The 12756-nt window shown below is 43.2% G+C and overlaps 1 protein-coding gene across 3 annotated transcripts in view; it reads left to right on the top strand.

Moving 5' to 3' along the window:
• ANKRD13A (ankyrin repeat domain 13A) overlaps positions 1–12756 on the top strand; it is a 29963-nt gene that overhangs the window by 10600 nt on the left and 6607 nt on the right. For all 3 annotated transcript variants that reach the window (XM_036353239.1, XM_036353236.1, XM_036353237.1), the window contains exons 4-10: positions 1207–1252; positions 2822–2965; positions 4184–4373; positions 8171–8237; positions 9495–9576; positions 10953–11014; positions 11763–11893. In XM_036353239.1, the coding sequence (XP_036209132.1) occupies positions 1207–1252; positions 2822–2965; positions 4184–4373; positions 8171–8237; positions 9495–9576; positions 10953–11014; positions 11763–11893 (722 nt within the window). The remainder of the gene's footprint in view (positions 1–1206; positions 1253–2821; positions 2966–4183; positions 4374–8170; positions 8238–9494; positions 9577–10952; positions 11015–11762; positions 11894–12756) is intronic.

The raw sequence follows: 12756 nt of genomic DNA, 5'->3' as shown, positions 1-12756 counted from the left end.
ATTAATTTCCCATGTACTGCAAAGAAACCTTCCATGACATATGAAATAGTTATATGCATTATTTTTAAAATAGGTGTGCGTTTGTACAACGATCACATGGATTTATCCTTCTCTTACCTAACTTACTGCAGGAGGAACTAAAAACATCACTTCTCCATTTGACAAAACAAAAAATGACTTATGTAACATGGAGTCACCCTCATTTTAAAAATTCCAAGTAAAGGCTTTTTCTTTTTTAAAACCTGTTATTGATCCATAATAGTGAGCTGCATTGCATTGGATTCCCTGCTGGAAGGTATAGACCGCCCATAGCTGACCTTGTGCTTATTGGCACCAGAGGATGTTTTGTCTCATAACAGGCGCCTTTCTTGCCGCTGCCCTGGAGAGGGTCGCTGCCCATCACTGGAATTCTGGCTGGTCTTAAACCAGGGTAGATTCTTGGTCTTCCTGCCCTGTGCTTCTGTAAAAACCTGGCAAAACTTGAGAGGTGGGAGGGAACAGAAAAACACCTGGACTTCCTCGCGTTTCTCTTCTTGGATGGTAACTGGAAATTAAGTAGGGTGGTACTTAAGAAATTAAGGCGCTCTCCAGGAGCCTTGTAGGTCAGAAAAGCATCTTAAACAGGGCTGCTGGGATGGTGTAAAGCTTCAAAAAGCCACATTCTAAGAGTTGAAGAGGAAGGTGGGGGCAAAAGTCTTTTGTTAACTGGAGGGGAATATGACTTCTTGGGGAAGTGATGTCCAGCTGCCTCTTTTTAGTTTCAGGGTGGTCCGTTACTGTGAAGCCTTTTCCAGAACACAGAGCCTTTCGCATCAGGTTCCCAGCCTGATAGATGGGGCTGACCTCCCTCTCTGCTTGGAACAGCCTGTTTCGCACACTGCCTGGCGGTGCTTACCCTTCCTCCCAGGCTCCTCCTTATGTTGCTGTTATGAACCAGATTGAGCCCCTCAATCAGATTTGACTTTTATCCCCCTCCAACCTTATTGCTTCCAGTTAACTTTATTAACTGTCTAGACATTTTATATCAAGAATAAATCACAGCCTGAATGTAAAGTAAGCATTTATTTTGATGGGTTTGCATTTTGTGTTTCTTATTTTCTCTGTTCTCTCCCCCTCCCCCACTTTAAAAAGCCCTGTTAACCCTTCCTGTGCTTGTGTTTAGTTAATAGCACCAAGGGTAATTTCTTTTCAACCTTTATCCTTCAGACTCCAGATTTCTATGTGCAGATGAAATGGGAATTCACCAGCTGGGGTGAGTGGCTGTGGGCTTGTGATTTATTTCTGTTTCCAACTTTATTTAGCCTGAATATTGGTTTATTTTTCCTTTATAAAAGTTACGTGTATTTTTTTTAATCTATAAAATGCATAGATAAGAATTTGGAAAAATAGTCACCTCTAACCCCACTTCAGCACCACTAGTGTTAGTGCTTTGGGCGTTTTCTTTTAGTCTTTTCCCCACTCGTAGGACTTTTTCTCCCAAGCATCCATAAATATAACATAGAGACAGTTTTGTCTCTTTTGTCATTTCCAGTTGACATTGATCCACATTATTAGTTCTTTAAAAGGCTAATATTTTAGTAAGACTTACCATAATTTAGTTACTTCCTTATGTGGTTTAGCTTGATTCTTTTAAACTTGTTATTCTGAGGAAGAAGATGAGATGAACATTGGAGTAGCTTGTGTTTTTGTTTGTTTGTTTGTTGTTTTTAAATCTTTAAATTCTTTATTAGTTAAGGAATTACAAATGTGTCCTCATTCCCCCCATTAACCCCCCACACACACACACACTCATGCTCTCATCCCCTGTTGTCCATGTCCATTGGTTTGGCTTATATGCATGCATGCATACAAGTCATTTGGTTGATCTCTTTGGAGTAGCCTGTTCTTTACAAAATGGATGTATTTTTCTCCAAAATTTTATGTAAGGCAAATTGACAGTAATTTTCATAGATGTTCTACTTTTATTTCTAGTTGATCAGTTAATGACAGCTCCTAATTCCCAGTTTTCAGCCATTTTCACTTCCAGACTTCCCTTTCAGGCAAGACGTCGTATTTATAATGAAACATTGAAATGGAGTAAAAAGTATATAAAAGAAGAAAACTTCATATTCTTCTGTGAAACGAATGAGTTTTCCCTACTGCAAATATTCACTCTGATTTCAGGTTTTGTTAAAAAGCAGCACATTTTAGACATTTGATCATTTGAATGGTGGATCTGACAATATGGTAGACGCAGCCATATGGCAAAAGTAGCATATGTGAGCGAGAAAGGCCAGATGGACACACTCGAGCTCTGATGGCAGGCAAGGAGAGGAGCTCACTTTGGCATTGAGCATACTCTTACGGAATTCATTTAGAGCTTTCTCCAGACAAGACATAGATCTGCACTTTTATAAAGGGCTATAACACAGAAGGTCCTTTTTTATTTTTTATTATTATTTTTTAAAATACATTTTTATTGATTTCAGAAAGGAAAGGATAGGGAGAGAGAAATAGAAGCATCAATGATGAGAATCATTGACAGGCTGCCTTCTGCAGACCCCACACTGGGGATCAAGCCCGCAGCCCAGACATGTGCCCTGACTGGGAATCAAACCCATGACCTCCTGGTTCATAGGTCAACGCTCAACCACTGAGCCATGCCAGCTGGGCCATCTTTATTTTTTAAGAGTGACTTCTTGTATCACGTCCAGCCAGGTCCAGCTCTATGTGACAGTCACCATCTTTCTATTCCTCTCCTTTCATTAAAATCAGAATCCTGATTTCTGGGTGTTCTACTTGGTCATCAGGTTTTTCTCAGTAATATACTTCTCTTCTTCAGTGCCCTTGGTTTCCAGAATATGCCCAAACGATGTCTGTCGCATTTGGAAAAGTGGTGCCAAACTGCGTGTTGATATCACATTGCTGGGATTTGAGAACATGAGCTGGATAAGAGGGAGGCGTAGTTTCATATTTAAGGGAGAAGGTGAGTGATTTCATTGTAGTAATCACTGCTCATGTTAAGTTACAGAGTGATTTTTAACCATGAAACGCATTCACATTCATGTGATTTATCTGATCCTTTCTGGGCATTTTTTTGTTGTTCTTTTTTAAATTATGTCCTTTTTTTAAAAAATTTTTTTTGTTGTTAAATTTTTATATATATATATATATTTTATTGATTTTTTACAGAGAGGAAGGGAGAGAGATAGAGAGTTAGAAACATCGATGGGAGAGAAACATCGATCAGCTGCCTCCTGCACATCTCCCACTGGGGATGTGCCCGCAACCCAGGTACATGCCCCTGACCGGAATCGAACCTGGGACCCTTCAGTCCGCAGGCCGGCACTCCATCCACTGAGCCAAACCGGCTTCGGCAAAAATTTTTATATATATTTTATTGATTTTTTACAGAGAGGAAGGGAGAGAGATAGAGAGCTAGAAACATCGATGAGAGAGAAACATCGATCAGCTGCCTCCTGCACATCTCCCACTGGGGATGTGCCCACAACCCAGGTACATGCCCTTGACCGGAATCGAACCTGGGACCTTTCAGTCCGCAGGCCGAAGCTCTATCCACTGAGCCAAACCAGTTTCGGCTAAATTATGTTCTTATTTATTTTTAGAGAGAGAGGAAGGGAGAGAGAGAAAAGAGAGAGAGGTAGAAACATCAATGAGAGAGAAACATCGATTGACTGCCTCCTGCATGCCTTCTACTGGGAATTGAGCCCGCAACCCGGGCATGTGCCCTAACTCAGAATTGAACCCAGCCCTCTTGGTTCATGGATCAATGCTCAGTCACTGAGCCACATCGGCGGGCTTGTCGTTCTTTTAATTATTCACCTCTCAGTTCCTGTATCTTATTTGTTATCTGTATAATTCTCTTGTGTGTATTATTTACCACCCAACATCTCTCCTGTCCCTGAGCCTCTGTCTTGTATCTCATTCATTATATTCCCTCCATAAATGGCGTGGCTTACCCAGTGTTGTGCATAAATAATGTATATTTTGTAATATATTTTAAAAAGTATGCAGATAAATGTGTTGCTAACAAAGAATGCAAATTATTTTAAAAGTCTGCATCTCTGGGGAAGATGGCTCAAAGATGCAGACTTGGAAGGTGATGCATTTTAACATGTAAGGTTTTCTTGTTTTTGCATCTTACTTGCATTGTACTTAGTTATGCCCTTGTTTCCATTAACAGACAACTGGGCGGAGTTGATGGAAGTCAACCATGATGACAAAGTGGTCACCACTGAACACTTTGATCTTTCCCAGGAAATGGAGCGCCTCAGTCTGGACTTGATGAAGCCAACAGGCAGGGAGGTTGAAAGGCGGCTCACGAGCCCAGTCATTAACACCAGCCTCGATACTAAAAATATTGCTTTTGAAAGGTATGAATTTGGGCTCTGCATTTTAATTTCTCATCCCTTTACTGCCATCTTTAGTGGCATGTATGTATTGATTGGAAATTATGGGTGGACTGGGATTTTTTTTCTAATATGCCAGTTTAAGCACTAGCGTTTTAAAGTTAATCTCTGCTCTCACCAAATGTAAACCATTATTGACATCCTTCATCATACCTCACTTTTATAGCACATTGGTTAAGTCTTGGATAAATGTCTTCCTATTCTTTCATGGGTCCTTTTAATGGATTTTACTTGAATTTTATTTTTGTTTTGGTGTTGGGGGATCCACAAGACTCCCTAGTCCCTGACCATGGGACTTTGAGTTTCTGGAAGCTATTGAATGTGGTTACACTGGTATCAGTCAAATTCACACCTTTCATATAAATGTGGTTCTCTCTCCCCGGTTCCCTACAGTGAGGCCTAATAGTTTAGAGCAAGAGTCTGGAGGGGTTTCAGTTCTATTGCAGACTCTACCTGAAGAAACCTCAGAGAGGTCTGTGTCTCAGTTACCCCAGCTGAGAACCTCGTGTCTGCTCATCTGCCTCTGGGCTGTGCAGAGGTGTGGGGGCCTTTGTAAGGGACGCAGACGCTGTCACTGCTGTCACCAGGGGGTCTGGAGGAGCCCCGAGCGTTTGCCTAGGATGTCACATCCAGCTCTCTGTAAACCAAAGCAGCATAACATGAGCTAATATGAACATTATCCTGGATTTAGGTGTCCTTTGCTCTTCACACATATACTAACAATCCTATCTTTTTCTTTTCTTCATTTCCAATATAAAATTTATTAATAAACCTGAGTTTTCTGTTGAGTCATGGAGAAGACTTGTTCAGTGCCCTTTTCCTTTAGTTTAGATCGAGCTGTGGAATGAGGGTATTTGCTTGTAGCATAAGAGAAAACCAAAACACCAGGTGTGCTGCTGCTTGGGCGGGGTCAGTGCCTCACCGTCAGCCTCCCCGGGTGGCAGCCATTGTCTTCCAGGGACAGCAGTTGACCATGGCTTTACCAGTAAGGATGTGGGAAGACCTCTGCAGTCTTGGGCACATGCCTCTGCAGACATTTAGCCTAGGGCTCTGTCCCTAAAGCTAGAAGACAGAGGACCCTGCCCTCACTGCCGTCTCCCAGCAGTAGTGACAAGAGCTGGAAGAACTGACCTCATCAGCAGGGCCACCAGCTAACTGTGCGGCTTTGGGCAGGTGGCTTCATCTCCCCGGGATTCTGTGTGCTCGGCTGCTTTGTTTTGTGGTGATCAGTGAGCATCTTGTGCATCGAGTAAGGATTTGAGGCGCTTGAGTGAGGTTTGCTGCCGGAGGTGTGAGTGTTCATGTGATTGAAGGTGGAAGATGTGGGTCTCTAATACTATAATAGTCGTTGTCATCCATTTCTTTTTTCTAATCTTGCTTGGGGCTTGATGCCTGTAAATCAGTGCCCTTCTTGCATAATTTTTGGCCTAACATATACCCTCTGATCACATATTGGGTTTTTCTCTTCTCTGAAAGATTATGCTCAACTCATCCTAAACGAAGTATTTCCTGCCACCAACATGGCTTTTCTCCCCTTGGGTAGCAGCCTCCGAGCCAGTGCTTGCTCCAAGCCAGTGGCCTTTGGGGGGGTGGTCTCAGTGGAGACAGGCAGAGGTGAAAATGGCAAAAGAGGGAGCTGAGATCTCTCATATCATCTTCATATGCCTCTGCATGTGAAGTTAAGTGCCAAGGAGTTATTAGAGTCTTGGTTTTAAACTTGGATGTAGACATTGAATTTAGTAACTAAACTGTCATTGGACTGACTTCCAGTCAAGAGGGCAGATTAGTGGCGGATTTCGTGAAGGAATTGGTGCTGGATTAGTGGATGTTGCTATCTGCAGATTACCCCAAAGGAGATGCCTCTATTGGATGGAATTCAGTCTCGCATCATTATTGAAGAAATACCAAAATAAGTTCTTTAATTTTAAAAAATATATTTATTTTCATTGATTTCAGAGAGGAAGGGAGAGGGAGAGAGCGACAGACACATCAACGATGAGAGAGAATCATTGATCAGCTGCCTCCCACATGCCCCCTATTGGGGACTGGGCCCACACCCGGGCATGTGCCCCGACTGGGAATCGAACCATGACTTCCTGGTTCATAAGTCAGTGCTCAACCCCTGAGCCTACTGGCTGGGCAATAAGTTCTTTAATTTCTAAAAAACAAAACGAAACCATCAGAGAGTGAAGCTGAAAAAGGACATGGAATCGTCAGGGTTGTGGCTGAGGGAGGTGAGTGAAGAGCATGGCGGTTCCCAGGGAGAGCAGTGCAGCTGTTCGCTTAGCGCATGTGAAGGACGCAGTGGAGTGACCTGGTCATCCTTCGGTCCTTCGGACGACTCTGTGCCAGGAAAGGAGTATTTCCTGTGCTGAACTGTCAAGTGACTTAGTGACAGACAGGAACTGAGGATTGAATTTGTTAACCAAAAGGAGTATCTCGATTTTCAGTTATCAATGACTAAGAGGGGGCTCCGGTTTATTCATCAGTTAGGTGTGGTCTCTAGCCCCCTGCACCCCAGGATCATTTTGTTTCTGAAATGTCACTTGGACATGCGAGTAAGTAGTTTGTGTAATCCCTTTAGGATTTCTTTCTTTCCCCCCAAGGGCCACGCGTACTAATTGTGGACAACTAATAGGACATTTAAAGCTTTGGTCCCTCCTTCCTCTGGTGGGTGTAATGCACACATAAAACTCCTTATACCCCATCTGGCCTCATTTCATTTACTAAATCCCATTAGAAGAAAAGCAAACTGTTTGGAAACACAATATGCAAATGATCACAGACTTCCTTTGTGACTGGCTAACATGCCACCTGATGTCCCACTTCACGCCAGGGTCAGAGCAGAAGGCAGGCACTGCCCTACACAGGGCCACGCACAGCAGTCACAGTGGAGCTAGGATGTGATGTCCTAGACAAAGGGGCGGTCTGGCCAGGGCTCCCCTGAGCGGTAGCATTTCCCAGGGTGTGATGCTCTGGGAAAGAACCAGAGCCTCTGGGCTGCTGTTGGTTCCTAAATGCATTTTTCCAGGAATGTGTTGAGTGAAATAACTGGGTTTCGGGGCACCTTACCAATGCTGCAGCTGCTGCTGGAATGCGGGGCTACTTTAAAAGCAGTTCCACAGAGCTGGGACCAACGGCTGGGCTGAAACCCTGCTTTTAACTCCCTTTCCCCCACTGCACCCAGCCTGGTAAAATGCCTGACTGACTCCCAAGCCATTTGGAGGCACTGATGGTTTCTCCAAGCAGCTTGCCGCAGGGATGAGGTCCTGCCCGCCACCCCCACTCTCCCAAGGAGCAAGATGGTCTGTGTGTCCTTGTTCTAAGAATTCCTCCACTGACGGTGGCTGCTTATGGGCCAGAGCCCCTGACAGCTGTGCCCATAGTTAAGATGACCCACATAAATGCTCTGACCCAGATACTACCTTGTGGCGAGTGTTGGACGCTGGTCATCTCCACTCACTCCTTGGGGACAGCTGTCCGATAAATGTCACCACCTCTGCTGCCCGTGCTGGCAATTACTGTAAAGAAGCCAAGAATGGAGGCTCTCTGTGCCAGGGGTGAGGCAAACTGATTGATAGCTGGGAGGGTGTGGGAGATGCTTCAGCCATCTGTCATTGATAAAGTCCTTTATGGACACTTGGACCATGATTTCCAGGTGTCCTTCACTAAAGCTGGGGGAAGAAACTATAAAGGCTGCAGGGATAAGTGTGAATGGCATGTTGTACATGTAGAAATTTGTGGTGTTCACTTTTTATCAGAACTAAATCCGGATTCTGGGGCTGGAGGACAGATAAAGCAGAAGTTGTTAATGGTTACGAAGCAAAGGTAAAAGGAAACTCTTAAAATAAGATTTAATATAGCAATTTAGCTTCTATGCAAATGAGTCTGTTCAGATTGTCATGCATCTGTGCCATGGAGATGCTCTGGGGACTAAGTACTGTGTAGTGTGTCTCTCCTTGGATTTTTATCTTATTTGACTCTCAGAAAATGGGATAGCACGTCCCAAGGAGGTCTCTAGTTAGGCCAAAGAGAAATGAGGATAGGTACCAGTGGTCCTGGTAAGAATGAAACACACACACAAACAAAAAAACAGAGGATTAGACTTAACATGACTGTTCATCTTTTTTTTATAACCTGAGTGGCTTTAAAAAAAATACAGTAGCTTTTATGAGTCTCCATTTTTTTAGTTAGCCTACGTGTAACCAATTGGCTTGCAGCCCACTCACATGACATCAGTGAATTAGAACATAGTTGTCATAGTGGAGACGACGGCTGGCATTTTGTCCGCTGGACAGCCCTGTTTCCTGGCCCTTCCTGAGCCTGCAGTACAGCAGGATTGATGGTCCAGGGGATGGAGCCAGGCACTGCAGAATCCTCTGGTGACCTCTGAGCAGCAAAGAAAGCTGACGTCATGCTCAGCAAGACACATTTAGTAACAGTCATTCCAGTGCTGAGTGTGTTTCCTGGACCTTGGAACGTATGCTAGATACAGTTCATTCTCTGTTAATCAAGACATTGGATTTTCTAAACTCCCATAGTTCCCAGTCAACCTTGATAACAGAGAGCATTGCCTCTGGCGGCTACAGTGATTTTTGTCAATACCCAGCATGCCTTTAAATAGTGACTTCTGGTTGTAAAGCTTATCAGTGTAGAGAACCTTTGGTTCACTCCTTTTTCCTCCTGCCTAGCGGATGGCTGTCTTATTATAAGTCCTATTATAAGATGGCCAGAAATCAGTCGAAGTCCTCAGTGCAGGTTCGGATGCCTTAGCACAATAGAAACGCGGGGGGAGGCCTGACGTGCAGGACCTGCTTGAGAGCATTTAGCAACAAGAAGATGAAACCTGTCCCTGCTAAGTCCTCAGTGTTTAAAACTCTCCGAGATGCAAAGTGACTGCTGAGGCCTTTCTAAGCTGATCGCTTATGTACTTTCTCTGAAGGATCCTAATGATTGTTAACCATTTCTCATTTTTATTTTGCTGCATTTTTTTTTTTTTGGCTTCAGCATTCTTGCTCTTGCTATGCTTATTTTTTGAGTTTTGATTCCCTGTGTCACTATTTTCTCTTGCACACGTCTCTCAAGGTTTACACAGTAAATAATGTGAGTGTGATAACCAAAATACGGACAGAACATCTGACCGAGGAAGAGAAAAAGAGATATAAAGGTAATTCTTCACCCCTTTAAAAATAAATAAGTTGTGGTGTGTGTTTTTAATTGATTTCAGAGAGAGGGATAGAAACATCAATGATGAGAGAGAATCATTGATCGGCTGCCTCCTGCAAGCACCCTACTGGTGACCAAGCCCACAGCCTGGGCATGAACCCTGACTGGGAATCGAACCGTGACCTCCTGGCTCATGGGTCAGTGGTCAACCACTGAACCACACCAGCTGGGCCTCCACCCCTTTTTTAAGCCTAGAGAGAACCTTTGTTGGCTCTGGTAAGTTTTGGGGTTAATGTGATCATTTGTGCTAATCCCAACGCTGGCTGACTTTTCATAAAAATGTCCTTAGTCTGACTCATTCTTGGAGATATTTCTCCTTAGTTGGCTTCAGCTATAATTAAAGCCATTCACGAGGACTTGTTTATGTGTTATGAAGAACAATTGTTGGATGAAAAAGTAGATAAGGCTATTGGGGAATATTTTCTCTGGAATAAGTGATTTGGTCCAAACTATCACAATGAAAAATTTAGACAGAACTTGGGCTCTGAGCCCAAACATTGCCAATACATGGTCACCATTGCCCAGCTCTGCCCGTGGCTGGTTCTGTGAAGTTGCTGACCATCTGTGACTCAGTTTCCTCAAAAATGAAGTAGAAGTGCTTCTAGATCTTCCTTAAGAATTATTGGGGGGATTAGGTGAGTTACTACAAATAAATATTTAGAGCCGTGCCTGCAGTATGTGGCTAGCACACAGTAGTTGTTAACCACCACCACCGCTATTGTTAACAATATTACCACAGTACCATTACTGCAGTTTGACAAAGGAGGAAACCGAGACCCAGGACACGGACACGGACACGTGGGCAGTGACCATTCAGGAGGAGATTGGAATCCAGATCAGGCTCACTCACAAATGCACCCTCTTTCTACTATTCTGCTTTAATTCTTGTAACTGTTGTTCATCTAGAACAGTGGCTCTCAACCTTCCTAATGCCGCGACCCTTTAATACAGTTACTCATGTTGTGGTGACCCCCAATTTCATTGTTACAAATTGAACATAATTAAAGCATAGTGATTAATCACAAAAACAATATGTAATTATATATGTGTTTTCCGATGGTCTTAGGCGACCCCTGTGAAAGGGTCGTTCGACTCCCAAAGGGGTCGCAACCCACAGGTTGAGAACCACTGATCTAGAGCGACTCTACAAAAGATAAATTAGCTGACGGTTCTTATGGATGATTTTATGAGTCTGTCCATAAATGATACCCTGATGCAGGTAGCTTGGATCAGAAACCTTAAAATATGGTGAGAATCTTTTTCTATGGTCACAAGTAAAGTATAATATTAAACATTAAACTTTTCGCCCTTGTATAGCGGACAGGAACCCACTGGAATCCTTGTTGGGAACTGTGGAACACCAGTTTGGTGCTCAAGGGGTAAGTTGAAGGAACGAGCTCTCGGCGCAGTTTAAAGGAGATGACTTCGCTGTGGTTGGGGTGGCATGTACTGAATCTGAAATAGGCCACTCCATTTGAAAAGGCTATAGGGCACTCCCAGGCTGGAATTTGAGACACTGTTGGGAGAGAATTAGATGAGCGAGTCTTTAAAAATAAAGATTTTAGGGGTGGGGTAGTGATTATAGAAATCAGGTGCTTTCTTTCTTATGTGTTATAAACTAAGATCTCTCTGTAAAAATGTAAATTAAAAAGGATTCAGGAATTTACATTTTAACAAAGCACCTTAACAATCATTTCCTCATTTGATCCTTACAATAACTGTATGAAATTGCTACAGTGGATGTCACTGAGGGTCAGAAATATGAAACTACCTTTCCAGTATCACAAGCTAGAGAATGACAGAGCTGGAACTTAAACCCCAAGTCTTCCAGATCTCATGTGCTTTCCTATATTTCTCTCTGTTGCTTTATAAATCAGGAGATAAAAATGCAAAGGAGAGTGGAGAAATATTTTGAAATGGAGAAATGCATTTGACTTGCCATGTAGCTTGGTAACACCTTTATAGATTTACTTGTTCTGTGCAGTAACTTAATTTTTAAAAAGTTAATGACTAGAACTTCCTGATCTGTAGCTGATTAACATGTCCGCCTCAGAGACTGAGTGCCATAGGCCTCCACTTGTGAGCATCACTTGGCATTTCTGACTCCCCTGAGTTCTGGCTCGGCAGGACCTCACCACAGAATGTGCCACCGCAAACAACCCTACAGCCATCACCCCTGACGAGTACTTCAGTGAAGAGTTTGATCTGAGAGACAGGGACATCGGAAGGCCGAAAGAGATGACGATCAGAACACAAAAGTAAGAGATTTAATGGCCATTTTCTTTCTTTTTTAATTGATTTCAGAGAGGAATGGAGAGGGAAAGATAGAAACATCAATGATGAGAGACAATCATTGATTGGCTGCCTCCTGCAGGCGCCACACTGGGGACCCAGCCCACAACCTGGGCATGTGCCCTGAGCAGGAATGGAACAGCGACTCCTGGTTCATAGGTCTCATAGGTCAGTGCTCAACTACTGAGCCATGCTGGCCAGGCTCAATGGCTATTTTTCAACTTATGAATTATTTGTTTCAGAACTGTGCTGTTTTATGGTGTCATGTTCAGTCATTTCTCTGTCCCCTTCCTTTAAAAATAATTTTAAATTACAAAGGCCCATCTTTTATTTTATTAATATATTTTTATTGATTTCAGAGAGGAAGGGAAAGGGAAAGAGAGAGATAGAAACATCAGTGATGAGAGAATCATTGATTGGCTGCACGCCCCTCTACTGGGGATCAAGCTTGCAACCCAGGCATGTGCCCTTGGCTGGAATTGAACACGGGACCCTTCAGTCCACAGGCTAATGCTCTATCCACTAAGCCAAACCGGCTAGGGCAAAAGCCCATCTTATTAGCCTTTCCCAAGTAGAGTATAGATTGGATATTTATTTTACTGCCAACAGCATCCATTGATTAAGTGAAATGGTTTCCACCAGCTAGCAGTTTCTTAATGCTCGCTATCAGTTAAAGCTCTGATTGCAGAATTGGGAATAGTCCCATCCTAGTTCAGAATTGAAATGTAAGGTAACTGGAAAGACTGTAGGGTGAGGACGCTGCTGTTGTCTAGCCTACTGCATAGAATTCAGTTTCCCTGTCTGATGGTCATGTCCTCAGTCTTTTTCT

Source organism: Myotis myotis, unplaced genomic scaffold (assembly GCF_014108235.1).
Source record: "Myotis myotis isolate mMyoMyo1 unplaced genomic scaffold, mMyoMyo1.p scaffold_m19_p_20, whole genome shotgun sequence".
In the NCBI taxonomy this organism is placed as follows: domain Eukaryota; kingdom Metazoa; phylum Chordata; class Mammalia; order Chiroptera; family Vespertilionidae; genus Myotis; species Myotis myotis.
This window is presented reverse-complemented; position numbering and strand designations above follow the sequence as displayed.